At 40.0% G+C, this 21,633-nt stretch overlaps 1 protein-coding gene across 2 annotated transcripts in view; it reads left to right on the plus strand.

Moving 5' to 3' along the window:
• LOC140351677 (homeobox protein Meis1) overlaps positions 1 to 21,633 on the plus strand; it is a 70,361-nt gene that overhangs the window by 47,866 nt on the left and 862 nt on the right. For both annotated transcript variants that reach the window (XM_072437615.1, XM_072437616.1), the window contains 5 exons: positions 1,853 to 1,929; positions 15,005 to 15,067; positions 16,505 to 16,590; positions 17,094 to 17,191; positions 20,714 to 21,605. In XM_072437615.1, coding sequence (XP_072293716.1) covers positions 1,853 to 1,929; positions 15,005 to 15,067; positions 16,505 to 16,590; positions 17,094 to 17,152 — 285 coding nt within the window. In that variant the 3' untranslated portion in view covers positions 17,153 to 17,191; positions 20,714 to 21,605. The remainder of the gene's footprint in view (positions 1 to 1,852; positions 1,930 to 15,004; positions 15,068 to 16,504; positions 16,591 to 17,093; positions 17,192 to 20,713; positions 21,606 to 21,633) is intronic.

Here is a 21,633-nt window from a genome sequence, read left to right on the forward strand (position 1 = left end):
ATATGGCGTAATATATTGTATCTATGAGCATGGTGTCTATGTAAAATCCCATGACGCACACACAAAGGCCGTGACAGTTTAACTTTATGAGGTGAACGTACATAAATTGTTTACATGCAGACGAATGGCGCCAATGATTTGCACGTAATTATCAATCGAAAGGCGTCTAAACAACATTAATCAAGTTCTCATTTAGACAAGAAAACACAGTCAACTGTTGAATAGACATGACAGTAGCTGGAGGCGACAGTGCGATTATTAGTTAGCACATAAAACCGGCCTTCCTTTCTTCATCGTCCCCACAACAAATCACATGGACAAGGGAAAGCCTGAAGAAAAACCCTTTTCTCCACCGCTGTCTCTTCACCTCATTCTCCTCACTCTGACAATTTATTATGTGCAGGAATAACAGGCGCCGTGCTGATTTTGCATGTCTGATTGGCTATTACACGCCATAGATACTTCATGTGTTATGAGATATGACATATTAACAGTTTGTGACCATTTATATTATTTAGTATCATATATAGTATAGTATCACATCCAACTATTTTATTTACTATGAATTATTGTTGTCAATACGTTGTTATTATTGTCAATACGTTGTTTGCATATAGTATCAACCTTTTGTATTTGTGGACAATATATCAAAATGTAAATTATATTGTAGAAGCAAAATGTGAAAATTTGTAGTAAAAATGAAGAAAACTCAATGTTGTAAACGTTCAAATAAGGTGATATTTCTGCTCCTCTGTTGTTAATTCTTTGTGTTTGTACAATTAATCACAAAGATAATAATTTTTGTCAGCATCGCCCACCTTCTATATGCGGTCTAATATTAGTACACATTTTTGTATTGGGTTTAAGTTCTGTGTACACAGGCTTATTGGTGGCCGTGTATAGCCCCCTTCTTCCTCCCTCTTCTTCTTTTAAAGGCTGCTGATGGTCACTAGCACAGTTCATGTCTTGTCTCGAGTCATGAACAGCACATTGTCCTCACTGAACAAGGCTTCCTACAACCGTGATACCTTCATCATTCTAACATAAACCAACTCTCTCCGGTGTTCACAATATCCAATTTATTCATTTTGTATATTTAAACAGTGCGCCTGCCAAAAGCCGAATATGGTGTTTAACCCATTCATGGTGTTCTCTTCCCTTGACTCGTACCGAATTGTTTTCCTATCTTTCACAAAATCTAGTCTAAAACGTTAATATTTTTCGGCCGCTCTAATGTCAGATTCCTTTCAATATTTTCTCTCTTTCTTCCCTCTGTACATGTACTGAAACCTCATAAACCATTTTACAAAGAGACCCTCAACATCTAAAACCATCTACCTCCTCCATCACTTTTGCTCAGTGCAGATACAACATGTTAAAGTACAGTTTGAAGAATGAGCAACAAATGAAGGCTATTAATTACAATGAAAAAAGATGTAATGAGCGGCACTAAAGACAGATGATTTAGTATTCTCTTGTCTGTATTCCATTGGGTCACTGTTACTGATCCCTGCCGTCTGATTATGCAGCCGACTGCAAAGGGTGGGGGCATTGACGTGAATATATTTGTGTAAGAGGCTGCCTAATTACCAGCGCTGGTTCTCCACTTCACTTAACTTTCTAATTGGCTTGCCTTTTTGCCTGCCATTAATTACAAGATTTCATATTCCATTAATGATCTTAAGAGGAGAGAGAGTCAGCGCGTGGAGATGTACTGTACATTCCCACCTTTATTCACACAGCGCTTTGATATATCGCCTTTGTCGTTCGTCGCTTCTGCGCTTGATTAAACAAATAGTTGACAGCCTTTTTGTAAAATTCACCATTTTGTTTTGTTGTTCTTGTCTTGCAGCATCCGTACCCATCAGAAGAACAGAAGAAGCAATTGGCACAAGACACAGGCCTTACCATTCTACAAGTGAACAACTGGTAAGTCGTCAACAAGCAAGTCAATAAAAGAGGTTTTTTTACCCCCCGGGCGATACGATTCCTAATGATGAAAATTAATATCTGTACTCTGCCCCTCTGCGCACATACACACGTTTTTAGTAATGCCTTCTCTCACAGATCAATCCATGTTAAGAGATTTGGCCTCCAGTTATTTTCCAAAACCAACAGCCCAACCATGAGCGTCCATTCTGATTAAGAGTCAATTTGAAAACACCCAATAAAATCGAATTGGGTACTGGAAAAGTGTTCGCTTTGAGACTAATTACAAGGCTTCACTTGCATATTTTGTGACTTTTTTGTGATATACAGCACAAGTTTATTTTACTGTGATGTGTGTTTTATTCAGTTGATTGGCGTAACTTGAATGAAAAACTTTTTACAGTGCTGTGCAAAACGTAGCTAACTGACTAAATAATAATGAAATAACTTTTTGGATGATGAATTATTACATTTAGAGCAACAAACAAACGAATAAACAAACATCAGAAACACGGGCAAGGTATTAAACAAACTACGGCCCAAAGCAGGTAATGAAATTTATCGAAATCATTTAAACCCAAAAATGTTGTTAACATTTTCCTTCAACTAAAATCTCTTGGTTTACCTCCTTGTCTTCGTGAAGCTGTTGCACAGTGCTGTACAACACAAATAATCACATTCAAGTAACTCCCCTATATTGGCAGATCTGGCTTGTGATCTTCAGTCTAATTACCATATTAATGTATACAATATTCACCACTACATAATGAGGGTTTGTAATCGTCCTTGTTAGCTGTAACTTCTCCATAAAACAGTTCATAGTGTGACTGATAACATGCTTTAGCTACTTTAGCAAATAAGTGCTCTTTAATTGGCGTCCAGGCTGGTAATTGGTCAGTAGCAGGACTGACTGGGCCATAAATGCATTTGCTAACTAGTGGTTTTAACCTTAGGTAGCACCGTAAAAGGTAAAGCAGGGCCCTTATGTCCTTGTGTGGCTTGTCTTATCAGCGAGATGGCTATCAGTGCATACTTAGCGTTATTAGCCGTGTCCAATTAAAGAGGTTGGAGACATGGAGCTGGTGAGGCAGTGGACGTTTGATCTGAGAGGCCCTGTATCATAAACACTAATAGTCTGAAAAAGTCTGTGCGAGAGGTGGCATCTTCAAAACGTCAAGGAGCTGTAAAAAATACAACTTCTGTTCAGAGGTTCAAACATAAAAGTAACTTATGTAAAAGTGTGTAGTGAAAAACGGTTATTAAAGCTAGAGTCATAATCAACAAACACTTGACCTACACATTTCAAAACAGAACAAAAATCTGCGATATGAAAATAATGCACGTGAAATCCCTTATTAGCAGCTTTCTAATAACTTGACACCATTGTTAAATTGAGCCCTTGTAGACAGAGACAGACAGCCTCTGGAGGATTGACGTTGTATCAAAACTAAACACGGCTCTCACACATTGACACAGGCCGTGGAGAAGAGCAGCCAGAGGGAATTCTGCAAAGTTTCATCAAATCACACGACCCTTATGAAATCCAGAGGGGATCAATTCTTACAGGCAAGATAAAGCCACGACTGTGCATTTGTGTGCGAGCTACAGTCGGACAGTCACATGCACAAGAGCTTGGTCACTTAAGGCTGACTGCATACTCTCATATTGTTTGTTATGTTCGGGGGGAATAGCAACGTCGCCTTAAGGTCTGAGCAAGACCAAAACAGACACAGTGCCAATCGTAGGAGGTTAATCTGGGTTCTGTGGAAGATGTTCGTTTGTGTATGTGACACAGGGGGACTCGGGGGAGGCTAATCTAAAGGTATTAGCTGTTAAACCCTATTGCATGCTGGGATGCCGCTACCCCCTCAAGAGTTTGAGCAGTGCATAGAGGCTTGTCCACGGGCGGATTTCCCTGCATGGCTTTTCTGAGCGGTACATGACGACAGGGACGGGTGACAGAGACGGAAAACAATAAGGGACAATAAAGCGAACGCTTGAATGCAAATAGATAGTGGAGAGGGAGCTAGGGGTTATGTTAGGGGAAGGGCCATTTCACAGCCTGTTGTGCAGTTTGAGAAGACTGGTATCTCCATAGCAACACTTACTGATGTTACCTCCTGACTCGCTCATATGTTGTAGTCCTTCTATCTCTAGATCTTTGCTATGTGAATATATAGACTAGGACAAACAGTACACACATGAAAGACAGGCACACTGGCTCCACTGAGGACCACAACTGTGAAATCACATCAAAAGCTCTTGAGAAGCATGAAACTTTAACTGGAGGTGTATTTCATGCTTCATCAAACACAGTCAAATGACCAGATATGAACTCTGTGGCCACCATTTTTGTAGTCCATCAGCACTGACAGGTCACTTTGTTGAGCCTGTTCTAAATGCAACAAATGTTCCTTGTGCAGTCAGACTTTGTTCAGTCCAATCATCTGACTGGAGAAAATGATTCGTTTAAATATGGCTTTGTTTATTCATATTGTTCAACATTTTTGTGGTGACAGCGCGTTATTGCTCATGCATACAGTATTTGTGTGCCTAGCGTTGTGTATCTGTCTCTGTTTTCATAGCTTCCCAATAGGACATAACACACCAGTCATACCATCTGCTTTATTCTCATGGTCCTATAGCCAACACTGTTCTTTCACGTCACGACACACACCCTGGATATGTTAACACACATGTCCACGTGTATTATTGATGAGAGCACACGCGAAAGGGCTCAGCAGATTAAATAAAAATGCTAAAGGCCGACAAGGGGTGCAGATCACTCATAAATTATTGGCAGGAATACTCTGCACCAGGGAATCTCAATTTGAATGAAAAAAGGGTATGAGTGAGTGAGAGGGGAGGAACAGAAGATAATGCCGTTCTCCTTATAGCACATTAGGACACACGCCCATGTGCAAACAGGACATATGCTCTCGCACACACGGAAGCCTATAGAGGACAAAATGGTTAACCTTCAGTCTATATACACAAGAAGTCATTGTTCAAAAGCTTTAAGTTTGACATTATATTGGCAGCAAGATGAATTCTATTGTAATATATATGTCGCAGTGTGAGAAAGATCTCCCTCAGGCCATAACCTAATATTAACCCTAATGGTAAATATCTATAAATCATGAACCGGATTGAGACGTGAAGTTAATCAAGTTCCAGGGTAAATGCTCTATTGGCCACACATTGTTTATTGTGAGTCAAGTATTAAGAAATTAGGAACCAGTTAGGGATGTCACGATATAACATTTTAGTGTAATGTTATTGTGAGAAGAAACATCACAATTTAATTATTCATGATAATAACTATAATAATTCTAAAATCAAACTTAGTAAAGTTTAACATCAAACAAAGTAAAGTTAATTTGACATAGATAATCAAATAAAAAGTACTTTACATTTAGATTTACTTTTTCTGAGTAAAAAATGAATAGAAATTGCTTCTAAAATGATCACGATAACAATGTTTTAACTCTTTCGATTATACTCTGACCTAAATAATCACGATTATTGATTAACCTAATCATTTTAACATCTCTAGTACCAGTGTATTCTTTGTCCCAAGCCCAAATAAATGAACAGGGTTGAGTAAAAGTGTAATCATTGTACACGAAAAGAAAAAAAAAAAAAAAGTATTCTATGTTGTTAACACTTAGAATAGTGACATTTGTTTTGGCATGACTGATCTCTGTATGACCTTCTCACACTGTCCCCCATGAGCTCAGCATCTTAACCTTACCTTTCATGTAGATTTCCTTTCTTCCTCTCTCCTCGCTTTGTCTGCTACAGTCTATCTGGCCGCTAAGTTCCCCTAACGCTCTGCTGATGTAAAAATCGATGTGAGGGTCATCAGGTTTCCCTTGTTGGCGGCCCCTCCCCTTCCTGCTCGCAATTTAATAATGCCCCTTTAAAGGCAGTGTTTAAGCCCTGGCAAGCGATTGTTTTGTCAATACGACCTCCTTTTACGAATGTCTTAAAAGCATAGAGTGGGAGAGAGTGAGGTGGTGTCAGAGGCAGTGGAGGCTACTTAGGAAGAGGCAGCAAGGCATGTACAGTAGGTGCTGGTTATCAGGTTACTAAATGGATGTGGGGTTAAGGGTGAAGGAAGTGGAAGATGGAGACAAATTGATCCGTATTTGTGAATAAAAGACAGTTGGAACATCACGCAAGACACCTTTTACAGAACCGTCCTGCTCCAGTTGTGCCAAATGAGTTCAAACTAGCGGATTCACGTGCAGGTTATAAGGATCAGAAACATAGAGACATTTGTATTCAAGAGGTTCATGGTCAGGCTCATTTAATATGACCCGTTGTGTCCTCTTGGGGAAATCTTTTCTTTTGCATTTGACCCATGCTACAGTGCAGTTGGAGTCATCTTTAAGAAGAGCTGGGACAGCAGTGTAGGGACCCAACTTATGGACTGGAGCAGGAGCAGAAACTATCTAATTACAAATACTCGTGTTACTGTAATTGACTATTCTTTTGGTACTTACATTTGTGTATAATTATAGCCATATAATCTTTCTTGCTACATTTAGAATAACAGCACTGCGTTGCCTGCTCTGATTCGCCTGAGCTCAGAGAATATCAGATTTGGCTTTAAAATCAACTTTAGCCAGCTTCAGAGTGTTTAATTGGTTACATTTCGTATTAAAGACTGATCTAAAATGCTAATAAAGTTATGTAAAAGGTACCAAGTCCTTGTATATAAGTCCTTGCACTACTTGTACTTGTAGTTGAGTACATCTTTGCCATGTGACAGTACTTTTACTTGCATACAAGCAATAGTACACACTTGCAGTACTCTTTCCACTGGGCTGGAGTACCTAGCTGGAGGATTAGCCTATTGTGCATGTTTGATTCAGATAGTAAACTGTCTATACTTCATTTGTGACTGCACAGTGGAATGTTTATTTTGGATTTCAGGTATAAGTGTTAAGTTCTGTGGCTCAGTGTGTTGACTCACTTGGAGAGCGATGCTGGGACATGCTCACCTAAGTCCTCGTCGTCTTCTTTGGAATTAATCACAGTTTGGACCGTGCCCTGGAGCTGACTTGGTATCCTCCGTGTTTTTTTTTTCTACTGTTTTTTTAAGCCTGAGTGACTATACCAGCTAATTCCTCACACTCGGCCTTGCACAAAACGCAACCTCACCCAAATATTCCAACATGAAGCAGAAAATGTGTAGTGTGACTTTAAAAACCTTTTAGTTCTTGTTGTTACCAAAAGCTTTTTACAGGAATTTCCAGCTTGTGCAGACAGGAACATGTCTTATTATGTCAACAGGAGTGTGTGTAGGCTTGTGTGCATGATCCGCATATATATATACCCAAAGCAGGTCTATGAAGCTAACAACATCGCCCTCCTCTTTGGTTCTCTTACGTCACAGAGCAGCGCCCCGGGCCAAACCTGCATTTCTACCCATTCACTCCTCGGGTCGCTTCTCTTCCTCCCCACACCAGTCCTCCTCTGCTTTTCAACCTCCTTTTGTTGGGGGCAAGACAGGAATCCAAAACATAAAAAGCACCGAAATGTGAATACCAAATAGTGTTGTGTTGGGACTGTGCTTGGCTAAATGTAGGGAAATAGAATAGCGATAGTAAATGGTGCCAATGTTGTTGTTGGAGATTATGTTTTCTGTTTTAAGAAATAAACCAATATTAGTAAAAGGAATATATCAAAGAAACACGAGAACTTTTTGCGTTTGAAAACAGATTTTCTGTGCTGATTCCTGTTCCTGGCTCATATTACTTCACTAAAGGATGTAAGCGCAACTTTGAATTTAAGATATTGACAAAAATAAACATAATTTTTTAAGGATACGATACTCGATACGATACTATGTCAATCCAACAGAAATGTGTTAAAACATATGTCTTTGAATTTATCTGTTGAGGTTTTATTATCAGACAAATGTAGGTAAATATCTTTAAGATTAATCACAAAAGTGCAGAAATATTACCTTATAATTTGAGAGTTTACAACACATTTCATTTTTAAACCAGCTCTTTTTGTAGCATTTTTTTTTTAACTAGAAACGAACAACAACAGTTTTAAATAGATTTTAAACATATATATGAACATTTAAAACTGTTGTTCACAGTTGTACTCACAAAATGTAATAATTCATCATCCAAACAGTTATTGCTCACTTGTACTCACAATCTAAGTGATCTTAACCTTTATCATTGTAAAATAGTAGATTTAATTGTTAAGTGTTTTAGAGCTTACATTGTACGAAATTATCTATTTATTTAATTGAAAACGCCCATTGAAATGACTGAAATAAGAACAACATTTTTCTGCCCATTTTCTGAGCTGTTCATAACTGCTGACTCTTGCACAAAATAGTGGCTGTAGTATTTTTGGGCAGTGACTGGGCACAAACGGGGCTGTGAGCTGCGAGCCGTCGGGGGAAGTGACATGCGCACAGACAGGATATGACACGGGCAGCGCGGGGGAATTTAGGTCAACCACCAAAGTGTCTGAGTCCACTGTCAACCCTGTCAGCGATGTGGGCACTGCAGGCCGCTGTGGTCTTCGGCCTGTGTGCTGAAAACAGTTCATCCTTTTCACTGGTCGCTTCACTGCGTGTGTGTGTTTGCTCATCCTTGGCACGTGTGCTCAAAAAACATATATTTCCATCGATTTCACACGTACAGTAAATAAAAGCCCAAAATCAGGCGACTGCTGATGGAGGGGCACCGCAGTCAAAGCCAAAGATGAACATATATTTTCAATCCAAGCCCAAAGGCGAGAGTACGGCGGGGCGGTCCAGTGTTTGTTTGTTTGTGTGCGGTGCCAATGCAGAGCAGCCATGTTGTTTCTGGGTGAAGCCAGACTCAACGCCTTTCTCTCTGACTGGGCTTGGATTGATGACTGTCTCTGTGGAGCATTTAGGGAGTACACAGAACAAGAACTATGGTCTGTTTGCTCCATTTTATTTAATATTTTAGTTTTGTTTGAGTGAATGTCAAATCAGCATTAAATTATATTGTTTGTCTTGCTAGATTTCTGCTCTACAGATTATCAAAGTTACATTTTAACAATATCATATAGATCAATATATAGCCAAGAGTTCAGTGGTGGAACTAAAGAAGGTAAATGTATACATATTATAACAATATAAGGCCTGTCACAGTAACACATTTTCAAGTGAGATGTCTTGTAGAAAACATCATAATAAACGATAATACTGAAACCACTAATTGAAGTAAAAGAATCCCTGAAAACACAATAATATTCCATTTTATTTATTCCCTTCATTGAACGACATGTCGTGACAGGCCTAGTTTCTATATCCATTTGTCCTTGCATTTGTTTACACTGCCTTCATTTTGTTTTAATCCCATTTCTGTAGGATGACTAAATTGTTTGGCAGTCTATAAATACATATGCGTTATATTTACTGTAAAAAAAAAAGCTTGCCTCTACAAGTCCACTGCAGTTCAATAGACTGCATATACGTGTGCCCTCACCTGTCACAATGTGTTGAATAGTTTGGTTTTACGTGTAAGCCTGTAGACCGTGTGTTTGCATGTCGAGCCGCACAGACCGCCACACTTAATTCACAGGTAGCGTATGTGGGCTGTGTTTTATCCAACAGAGATTTAGAGGGACACGTAGGGGCTGTTTGATATTTCTGAGAGCCTCCGGGGAAAACCGTGTGAATGGGGGTTAAAAGGGAACAGGCAGGATGTGTGGACTGGATTAGATGGACTGCACTGCGCCACTTGCATTTTTGTTATTTTCTCATCAGATTTTATAGTCATAAAAACAATTGCTATAATGCTTTATGTAGATTCTGTGGCATAATAGTTTATTTATAAGTTAATGTAGTAAGTATTAGAGCTGCAACGTGACTAGTTGACTATAGAAATAATTGTATTTTGATCATCGTAATTGTTGTCTGGACTAAACAGAAACTTAAACATATACCAAAATACCTTTTATAACAAAGAAAGTGGCTTTATTATTAAAATATCAAAAAAGAATACATTATTTCTGATTTCCACATAATACACTTTGTTTGTAATTATTTTCTAGCAAGAAACCTTCAATCACCGTATTTCTATCTCCAATTGGTGGATAATGTATTTTAAATGTCCCAATGTACAATAGAAATAATCGCTGAATAATCCAGTCACACACTAAAATAATCATTAGTGACATCCCTAAAGTTTTATGCTTTACAAAAGAATGACGATCGGTGACAGCATTTGTCATTAGATGTGATTGTAATTTTAGCATTTCTACTTGCAATAATAATTAGTGGTGGTGGTAGCAGTAGGACTCATTGTGATTACATAAGGCTCATTTGAGGAATGTTAGTGCTTAAGGTAGATTTGTATTCTCTGCATTAGCTGTGGTGTGCAGTCGCTTGACACACAATGACAACATGATAAGGTGCCGTTTTTACCTGCCCGAACCTGAACGTATCACAATGTCTTTAAATCACGTTGATTGGCAGCTAAAGGGAATGTGTGGTTAGGCAGTTGTTTTAAAAGCTTCTTGTTTGAATGCTTTTATGAACTTCTTTTATGCAGTGATGTGATATAACTGTCATTGTTGATAAAGCATTTGTGAATAATGTGAGGCAAACAACACTTTGCAACACATTTTCTACTTCTTCCAAGACTATCAAACAGTACAAGTACACGAGACAACCAAAAGCACTTGGCTCTTGTAGCGCCTCGGTCACATTGCAATGCCGTGTGTTCCAGTGTGACTCTTATTACTAATAAAATATATTGGCTCTGTGTATGTGCCACAGAAATTGAGACTCACATGAATTTAAATCAACGAGCTCACGGAGTAACCTTTTGTATATCCAATCTGCATCTTTCCACTGCTCGTTATTGAATTATCCCCTAATTGGTCACGCAACAAAGGCAGCTGATGAAAAAGACAATTTCTTGCTTTTAATTGGGCATTTCACGTGTGCTTGGTGTACACCTGTGTGCGCCTGTCTCCGCTCTAGGGCAGTTTGCGCTGGTGTGTGTGTGTGTGTGTGTGTGTGCGTCTTGGGTGTAATGAGAATGGGACATTAGCAAGGGCTTGGCAGACTGCGTTGCAATCAGTTCCACTCTCTCTAGTGAAGGAGGAGGAGAGGAGCTATGGGCGATTACACCAGACATTTCACAACGAGAAATGGACAAAAACAAAGCCTGGGATCCTACTCTTTGCAGCACTGATCACAAACGAGTCAGTCCTCGATTCACAAGTCGTAAACTCCTTAAAACATCTTACAGTACATGACATGACAATAACTTTTTTAATTAAGGCAAATATGAGCCTTCTTTAAAGTCACAATTTATGGGATTCGCTTCTAAACAACCAAAATAATCCCCCAACTAGCTATGTCTGGATTATTTGCTTGATAATTGTGATTATTTAGGCCACAATAGTGATACTCTAAAAAATAAACTGTTTTCATCTGCAAATCCAAATCCAATCCGGGTATTATATGTGCCCAATTTATCACAATAACTTGATATGCATTCAGATAAAGCTACTCACATGCTATTGGAACAGTTTTTGTCTTTTGTTTTATTGTGTCATTAATCGTGAATTATTGTTATATTGTGATGTTTCTTTTCACAATAATTTTAACACTAAATATATTGTATTGTATATAATATTCCTCCTTACCCACAATTTGTATTATAGATGTGAATGAATGAGAGAACTGTTAACCAGGACCAGGCTCAGTTTAACAAGTATTTAGCAAATGAATACATCAAAACGTGTTATATAGTTTGGATGTTTTTTATTTTTAACATTTACTACTGATGTGTCGTGGCAAAATATTTCATCTATTGTTGTGTGGAGCCGAGCTGAATAGTGCAGCTCATTGTGTTGTGATGAGAGGCAGGGGAATGAACAGGCTATAAACACTGGCCCTATAGCACCCAGGGGTCGCCCAAAGGTGAAGCCCTACTCCCTCTAATAGAACTCTCTGCCTCTCTGTGGCTCTGTCCGTGCAGTTTCTGCTGTACATTTCCTTCTCTCTCTGTCAGGTTATTAACGGTCACAGCGAGAGTGTCTGGTTCACAGACCAGAGCCCCTCGGTCTGTCCGACTCACCATGGCCCGTCCCTGGCTGCTATTATGAGAGGCATTTTATCCTTTGTTCTAGGCCCCATGGTGCATCTGGCCTCAGATATGGGGACAACAGGAACAGGAAGCCAGGACAGGCGAAGGGGCAATGGGTTAGGATTTGATATGTCTACTGCCATGTTAGAGAACCACGGGAAGGTTGCTCTGGCTTTATGAAAACATGATTTAAGAGTTTAAAGTCATTTATTAACTTAAACAATTAATCACAGTATTTAGTAGGCTTGTCACAATAATTATTATATAGACTTATCAGTCAATAAATGAGTTCACAGACTCTGCAGAATCCATCTTGTTCAGCTCCCGCTGATTCATTCGCAGTCCGCAAAGTGGTTTAAAGGGCCAATCACATGGCATTTAGGGCCCGCAGGCGGGACTGGAACCAATCACAGAGCAGCATTTTGGTTTAGAGGAAGTCAAAGCAACACGAACCAAAACAAACATGGCGGCACTGACGGCCCTACTTCAGTCTATTTTAGGAGAAATACAGACTATTTTGTTTTTCAAATATGTGCACAAAATGGTGCTTTGTTCATTTGTGGATGAGAACAAGGACTGTGCTTTTTCTACCACTGGATTTAAAACAATGTAGATTAAGCCTGAAGTATTTTTTTAACATCCCGATGGCATTCGGCGAGAGCCTTCCCTGATTGATTCAAGTGAAGAACTAAATTCAGAGTGAGACACAGATCAACCTGGTGTGAGTCAGGTTAATATTTATCATGGGCATATTTACATTGCATGAGAGGGAAACATATTTTGGTACTGAGGTGTATGACTCATTTTAATATTTAACTCTATGGTTATTGTGTCAGTGGCAGGAAGTAGTTTCAATATTATTGTTTTTCAATAAGAGATTTTCTGAAGCAATATATTGCACAAGCCTAGTATATAGTCAGGGGTGCTATATTTTGAGTTACTTTGGGAGAGTAGAAATCAAACTTTGGGAACAACAAGAAAAATAGATAAGGTCTATTGTAAGACAGTTATTGATTTTTTTTATTCCTGCTGCCCTGTATATTGTGGGACAAATAAAGGTTATCTTACTTATAAATACAAGTCAAACTAATAGGAATTTGGAGGAAAAAAAACAATGACCAATTGTGATGGCAGAAGAAAACACACAGAGCTACTGTTTTTCAGAACGTTAATCTACAATTTTATAATTTTTCAACACTATCTTGAAGTTCAAACACAAGACCATAAAAGGTAGGCCGTACGAACAGAACTGAAGGTCAAAGTTTGTGTCTGCCCTGTTGATGACTTCATACTTTTATCTAAAATTGTAGTAAGACAGCCCAGTAGAAGTGCGTGCGGAGCGGAGAGTGGGGGAGGACAGCACAGGCCAAGGGGGGAGTCGTGAGTGGTGATAAAACTCCAGACGCTCTCTCATTTGATGGTGCACTGCTATGTCCAAGCTCTCTTACGTTCCAGTTTCCCTCCCCTCCTTCAAATTACTTATAGTTTACATAGAAGATATGGCACGAATACTTTCATGTATTTATTACTGTTATGACCATTTAAGGAAAGGTCACCAATGGGCCAAAGATAGGCTTTACTTTTGAATGCAGAAGTGTGCTAGTTTAGATATTTACTTATTTTTTTTGCATTATCCCGACAACAATATTTACAATATTTGTTACCAAAGCATCAGGAATGTGTCATAGTGCCTGTAAACGTCTTACATTATACATACATACATTTCACCACAGGGGGCGGAAATATCCCTTTACTCTGTTCTGGAAGATTGCACCAGACCTTTCTGTCTCTTTTTGAAGTAATAGGTTGTTTTAATAAGAGATTTACTCTATATTCTAATTTTAAATATCTCCAAAAATGTTATAATTTGGTATAATTAATAACTAATTTGATTTAGAATGTTTGAGTCAAACTAAAGGGGATTCACTATATTTTTACCCTTGACATTTATCTAAGAAATGATTATTTGTTAAATGTTTTGTTCTAGCCTTTCGTATCTTAGATTTCAGCAGTTTGGTCGAAAAGGTTCACCACATGCATTTCTCACCTTTCCCCTTTTAAACCCCCTTTCTTTGGCCCTTAAATGCTCTATTTTAAGTTGAGCAGTCCCACCATTGTCTCCCTCAAATTCGTCTAATGCTGCCCTCTTTTTGGAGATGAAATGGAAGTGTCCGGTGAGCCAAACAGCAGGAACACATAAATCAAGTCAGAAGCCCCAAGAGGCCTCCCTCCTCAGGGTCATTACAGGTCAAAGGGTCATTTTACAAGGGGTTAGGGCCGAGCAAGGCCGGGGCACGGAGCTCTGTGAGGGTAAAGAAGACTGTGTGAATGAATGTAGGGGAGATGGAGAATGCTTGGAGCAGAGGATTTTAATATGAGTGAGTGTTTGTGTGAGTGAGCGCGTTAAATGGTCTAACTGTGGCTTTTTATGGGAGGTCACGAGGTAAAAGAGTAGGTCCGAGGGTACGTATGTAGCACGCAGTGGTTCTGTGAAAACACACACAACTAGAGACTGAAATAAACCGCCGCTGTCTTACACAAACAGGTGACCTGTCCCGTATGTTTGAGAGTAACCTATAGCAACAACAAAAGAAACAGTTTATAAGTGAATACTTTTATACAAAGCAAGATGGCTGCACATGTTACAACAGAAAAGCCTGTCTCGCATCACAAAGACCCCAGTATTCAGACCAGGCTTGGCAAGTTTGCACAAGTCCTCTGCAATTTGAAAGACAATAGTTATTAAGGTTGTAAAGAGCTGACTTTCTCTGTAGCTCTTTATGGGCTTTAACAGACTCATGGTTGCAAAGCTAAACATTATTTCGACATATTATACCCTTAGAATTAGGGTTGGCAGTGGCTTTGTTTTGGTCTTTGGTGCCAAGATTTGCACTTTAAAATATGTTTTCTCAGCAGGTTTTGTTGGTTCATTTCACTGACTGTTTTGTTTCTTTGTGTTTTTATAGGTTCATCAATGCAAGGAGGAGAATAGTCCAGCCCATGATTGACCAGTCAAACCGTGCAGGCAAGTCTCCTATTATTTCTATAAACTTATCCAGTCTGGCAGGTCAAAGCAGTCAAACGGCGATGCACCTCGACATGACTTCAATAGAGAAAATACAGCAATTTGAATTTCACAGCGTACAAATGTTAAAAAACTATAATCATGACGAGAAAACTTGTAGTGTGCTTTCTAAAGATAGTTTTTAACCCTTAAAAAAAGAAGAAAAATCCCCTTGCCTTTTAGCCAGGCCCAGACCAAAACATAAGGCACGTTTCTTTTTTTGGATGACCGTTGTTTGGCTTCTTGGCTCCAGACCTGTTTTTAACCCGACCCCTCCCACTCTCCCATTTGTGCCTGTTCGAGAGAGTGAGAGAGGGGAGTCCCCCGGTGCACGGCTTGGTTTGGACTGCTGTAAACTTTATTACCTGTAATAGGGGTCAGAGGTCAGGGTGGCATTAGGGGCGCAGTAAAGTTCAAAGGCATTCAGTGGGGCCAAGTTTTTTGCTTTTGCTAGGCTGGCCCGCATACACAGCCCCAATCGGAGGTAAGTGGATTTCTATGAGAGCAGAACAATGGACGCAGGCAAAAACCAAGAAGCCCTCTCAGGTTTCACTTATTGTCGCTGCTCAGTTAAAAGCAGGATTTATTAGATTAAGCGCCCTCTGAGCCCAGTTATGAAGCAGGATTTATAGAAGGCAGCAGATTACTGGAAGACTAGTTTTGCGGAGCTTTGTGCACAAAATTAATATTTGAAAATATCTCTCATTCTAACTTTATGTTAGAAGTATGTGTGGAAGATATGGGGCCCTTTTACGTCTGTGATGTTGTAATAATCACATTAACATATTTCTTGAGGGTCCCTATATTTTATGATGACATAGTACATGATGATGGTCATATTTAGATGTATTTGAATAAGTCTTTGTGTCTAGGGTGGTAGTCCTTTAGAACTTTAATTGATTAATTGTTCGATAGTGTCTTTGTCAACTAATTATTTTCTTATGATTACGGTATAAGAATTGGACAAAAACAGAAAATATAAGGCTTTGGATGAGTTTGCTTGAGTTAGCTGTGACTGGACAACTTAATCTGCCATTTCACTTATTAAGATGCTTTTTACTTGTAATTCTCCATATTTTCCATATATTTACTAGTAATTCTCCATCGCGTGAAATCTAATCATTTTGAGACCTTTTTGGATGCAGAGGGCATGTCTTGAGTCAAGTCAAGGATTTCTTTAGTCGTAGTTGTGTCTAGCCTTTACAGGGACATGTGCAATAGCCTCACTTTACTTTGACCTTAGAAGACAACAGCAGCCTCCATGTGCGTGCACCGACCAACAGATGATCCTGCTCCGGCCACTGAGCCTTAATTAAAAGCACTAATTGACCACTCTGCTCCCTCCCTCCCGTCCCTCTGCCCCTCCCCTACTGTTCTCCTCTCCTCCTCTCTCCACAGTAAGTCAAGGAGCTCCCTACAATCCAGATGGCCAGCCAATGGGGGGCTTCGTCATGGACGGCCAGCAGCACATGGGAATCAGACCACCTGGTATGGCTTTCTCTCTGCGTCTCTCCAAACTTTGCCATTTTGCCATCTTTTCCATGTTTAATTATTACCATCATCATTCTAGCCTAAGCTGTAGCCTAGCCAGTCTCATAGGCCAGACATAACTCTAGCAGGTGTGTGCAGTCACATTACCCAAGCTTCTTTAACCACTTAACACAGTCTTCGTCGCTCTCTCACGCAATCGGGTCTAATCCTTAAGTTTGTCCCTCTAAGCCTCTCTCCGCCTCCTCTTCTATCCCCTGTTTTTAAAGATTCCCAAGTCCTATCTTACGCTCAAAGTCAGCAGGTTTTGATAACTTGCCAAGACGACTTAACCCCCACCTCATCCACTATACTGCACCACGCCTAACTCTGCGAGCTCTGAAAAAAAAAAAAGCCCTGTTCCTTTGCTATGCTGTCTATCAAGTCTCTCTGGTATTTAGCCTGGTGTGTTTTCCTCTTGTATCATCTATATAGCGTTTTAACATTTCAATATTTTCTTGCAGGTCCCATGGGTGGTATGGGGATGAATATGGGAATGGAAGGTCAGTGGCACTACATGTAGCCCTATACAAGTGCCAAACATCGCAACACGAAGGGGGATGTAAGTATCCACGCCTTTTATATGCATGACCTTTGGATGCAGTTACATTTTGTGCGAGTCACAACATATTAATAACAAACCAGGAAGTGTCACACATCCAAAGTAGTGTTTAAGCTAGCTATTTGGTCAAACTATTGGTGAAGACAACCTGTGCAGCGCCACAAAAAGTAGAAAATACCATTTAGCTTTAGCCGTTATATATTTGAATTATATAATGGTTTCATTGTCCTTTGTAAAAACTGGCAAAATGTACTCCTCCCTTGATAAAACCATGGGCCCTTTTTGTGATCGTGGCAAATTTTCCAGTGTTATTGTCTCCCACTCTGGTCTGGCGATAAGGGCCTTTGATCACAGGCCTGTAGAGTGTATGTGCAGCAGTTTCACATATCCACACGATACAGGAATAAATAGTCTCTTTACAGCAGGGAGGACAGGACAGAGGAGAGGCTATGGGGCATAAGAACTTGAGAAAAAAAAAAAAACTACATTTGCTCAATAGAGAAATATAATGACTATATCAAATATTGGGATAAAATGTGAAAATTTATCATTTTTAATTTAAGAAATACACGTTTGATTTGTTCCATTTGCGTCCAGTTGTTGTTGACACATGAACAGTAAGCTCAAAGTTGGCTACAGCTTATTTGTCTGCACTTTCATTCTTTATGATTTAGTTCATTCTGTAAAATATGTCTGTCTTGTTATGCAAAAACACATTTATCTTCTCTCCTTAATCTGGCTGCCTCTGCGTGTCTCTCTCACCTCCTCTCACTCTTTCTCCACCTCTCCCTCCCTCTCTCTCGCCCCAGGGCCAAATAGACTCCCACATAATTCTTGATGTATACCGGCGTGCTGTTGTCACACTGCAGACTGTGTGTAAAAGGGCTATGGGTCCTATAATTTGAGAAAACCATTGTATTTTTCATGTTGTTCTGCTTGCACCTATGAGTACCAGTCCTGGCCATATTCTCCATATATAAAATGTAAACACTGTCAGTGTGAGTGTGCACATGCGTGTGGTGTATGTGCACAGTAATAGGATTACTCTTGGCATAGAGAAGGGACATAAACTAGTGCAAAATGGAGGCACTAGCCAGCAGGATATGGAGCTTAGCTGGGCCTAATTGACTAGATCCAAATTAAATATGCCATCAGCAGAGGTGTGACCAATGGATTTGACTTATTCAGTTTACAAAAATAGAGACCATTAACCCTCCATAGAAAGTGCATACGTGTCTGTACGTGCCATGTTGAAAATGTGCCACCCTTGTTTCAGCCCCAAATGTCCAGAACCCAAACAAAGCTGTGGTGTAATGGAATCTCTCAGATTTGAAATGCAGAAACATGCTAATAAAGCACACTGCATGTGTAGCAGACAGCTTGTGTATGTCTGTGTTTGTGTGTAAACACAAGGACTGTTTGGTCGTGTCCAAGCAGCCTCTCTCCACCAGCTGCTAGCCTTCCCAGCAGACCTCGCTTTAAACAGCTTCAATTTGCCTGCTGAATCTCGTAATTGGGCCACCAGAGGAATCCTTCGCGAGACGGAGAAGCACATAGAAAATGAGCCGACAGCAGAGAAAAAAGACTAGGGATAGAAGGAGGGGCCAGGGAGGAGGAGGAGGAGGAGGAGGAGGAGGAGAGAGGAGTAAATGGCACTGAGGCGAATGGAAGAGGAAGGAATGAGGAACGAGCATAGCAAAGAGACTCCGAGAACAGCTCCTAGACCTACTCCAGCTGAGGGTGTCTGTCAACTGTGGCACTTCCCTTATATGGCATATTCGTTCACGACCAGTTAAATTAATAGGTTATTACTGGAGGCTGTTATCTTATTTGATTAAGAGAGCACAGGTTCATTATATTTTATAAGCAATTTTCATTATGGCACTGGCGATTTTGCTACTTCAGGGCTCAATGGAGCGGTTATTGTGTCTGTGTGCTCATCCCTGATACAGAAGGTGTGCCTAGCAGTCACACTGCAACATTAGTTAAAACTAAAGCCAATTAGTCCTGGTTCTGCTTAGTGAAGAGCGTAATGCTTTCCACCCAATGATAATTACAGAGCTTATATCCCCTTGTGAAACAATACACCTGTCAGCACAGATGAAGCCCGGTCAGTCAAGCAGAAGTGAGCCGAGCCTTTGAAAGCAACTAGAATGACTAGGCTCTGACCCTTAGCCCTTCTTCCTTCCTCCTGCTTTCCTGCTTCTGCTCAATAAGCCAATGGCGGCCCTCTCAAACTGTAATTCCCAATTTGGGGACAATAGTTATCACATGCTGAACAAAATAACGGCATGAGGATATGTAATTTTTTCCCCATGCAACGCTTTTCCAAAATGTCGGGCAGAACGGTTGAGTGCACACTGCTGTGAACCCTTTGCTGCCAGGCTCTGCTGGAGACCTTTTGTTCCAGGATTCATTGCACCAATCATTAAGCACAAATTTGTTAACCTTTCTCTGAGGGGTCAGGGTCCCTCCTCTTTGCCTCGCTCATGCAGCCATCATCACCTACAGCCCCAACTTTACTTTGTGGTGGTTGAACTATTACTATACACAAATGTTATATACTCAAAGATTCCATTTGGGTGTTGTCTTCCTTCATGTTTCCCAATTGATCCTAATGCAATTCCCCTGTGGAGACTAGATGTTATTGATTGGCTTATTAGGTAAAGCCTTATTAACATGTGTGCTCGTTCAAGGGTTTCGTGGTGCTTATTAGAACGGTAGTCATCTCCTTATTATGGAACAGTCTGCCACATGTTGTAATCCGTTGCTGAAAGTTCCTACCGTGTGTATTTTGTTCAACAGAGATAAGGAAAAAGATGCCCCCATAGTGATCCTGTTATCTGTAAAAACTCCAATAGTGGCACAGGAGAACAGTTTTGAAATGATGGCCCTTGTGTTTGTCCATCCACCAGCCATCTCCTGTTAAGTTTTTGTGTGGTCCATGGTGGCCCATTGCTGTGTGGTGCACACGTGGATTGGCCCGGGGCACTTTGCAGGTGACGGGTGGCTGTGTGTCTCTCCTATTCAGTTTCAGAAAACAATGGCAGTGGTTCCACAGTGGTGACTCTCCACCTACACAGATGGATGGCATGCTATTGTTGGACCTAAGGAGAGGAATGTAGTCAAAGAGACAGGCTCAGATAGGTTTCAAAGCTTTGTTTTTGTGTGGTTGTGTGCAAGACAGATGTTCAAGGGGTTTTGATGGATATGTGGTAGATTTTTTTGTTTTAGTTTAAGGAAGACCTCTCATATCTTCATTGAAACGACCTTCCAACTGTTTCTGTTGACCTGATCTTGCTTCAAACGTCAAAAACATACTGTGTAGTTTCATTAGCAAGATTTTTTCCCTGTTAGTGTTAATTAAATTGGTGATAATTGATTATATAAGATTAATTGAATACTGTAATATATATTTCTTTCATTTTTCTCACAGAACCTGTGTACAAATGTTACAGCACTGCTACTCACTCTTGATGCTAATTGCTAGAAGCTAATTGTTGCGCTTTTGTCTTCCCACAGAAATAAACCAGGGGATCACCTGCTTTCCTGAGGCCTACTGAGTTTGGAGCAGGACTTGTATCTTCAGGACAACACCAGCCAAAAACAATTCCGTCTGCACCTGTCAGGATCTTTGAACGTGGCTGACATTTCCTCACTGCTTCGAAACTGCCTTCAGCTCCAGTCTGTTACTCCGAGCTCAAACGTCCTGGGCCTGGTTTGTTCTGAGGGCACTGATCATGGCCCTCTCCCTTAACTGTGATTACGATGATCATACAGAAAAAGAGACAAGTCCACAGTTGCCTGCATTTTGGGAACTGTGAACCAAGTGATGTTTTCTTGGCTTCATGGTGAACTAAGGAAACTCCAGTTTTTGGCACGATGGGAATGCACCAAGGAGAAACCAATGTCTGTAACTGACAAAGACACAGCAGTGGTGCCCTTTAACATGATTGAAATACGGAGGTGACATAATTAAATTTTTAAAAAATATAACTATATCAACCCTTTGCTTGGGAAGCGAGCTGAGACAAATATACTGTATACTGTTGTAAAATGTGGCTGGACTCTCACATGGACTGGGAATTTAAGTATTGTAAATTCTATTGTATTGTTCTGCATATTATGTTGTTTCTAATAGATTTTTTAAAAAAGGATGTGAACTTTTTCTCTTTTTTTCTGGTTTATTTTCACACTGTATGTGTGCTGTTCATGTAAGGGGACCTCTGTGCCCACCCGGACTCCATTGGATCACAATGCATTTTTAAAACCAAAAAAGTGAATAAATCAGAATATCCCATCTTTTTCCCATTTCCAATAGGCATTTCTTTAAAAAGTCACTATACTACATTACCCAATAAAACCCCAAAACTCTCAGAGATGGTTCAAATGTCAAAATGAAATAGAAACAAAAGTACCACAGACAGAATCAGAATCAGAAT

This window comes from Eucyclogobius newberryi, unplaced genomic scaffold (assembly GCF_026437365.1).
Source record: "Eucyclogobius newberryi isolate DKJ021-1_F unplaced genomic scaffold, fEucNew1.0.hap1 SCAF_8, whole genome shotgun sequence".
Lineage (NCBI taxonomy): Eukaryota > Metazoa > Chordata > Actinopteri > Gobiiformes > Gobiidae > Eucyclogobius > Eucyclogobius newberryi.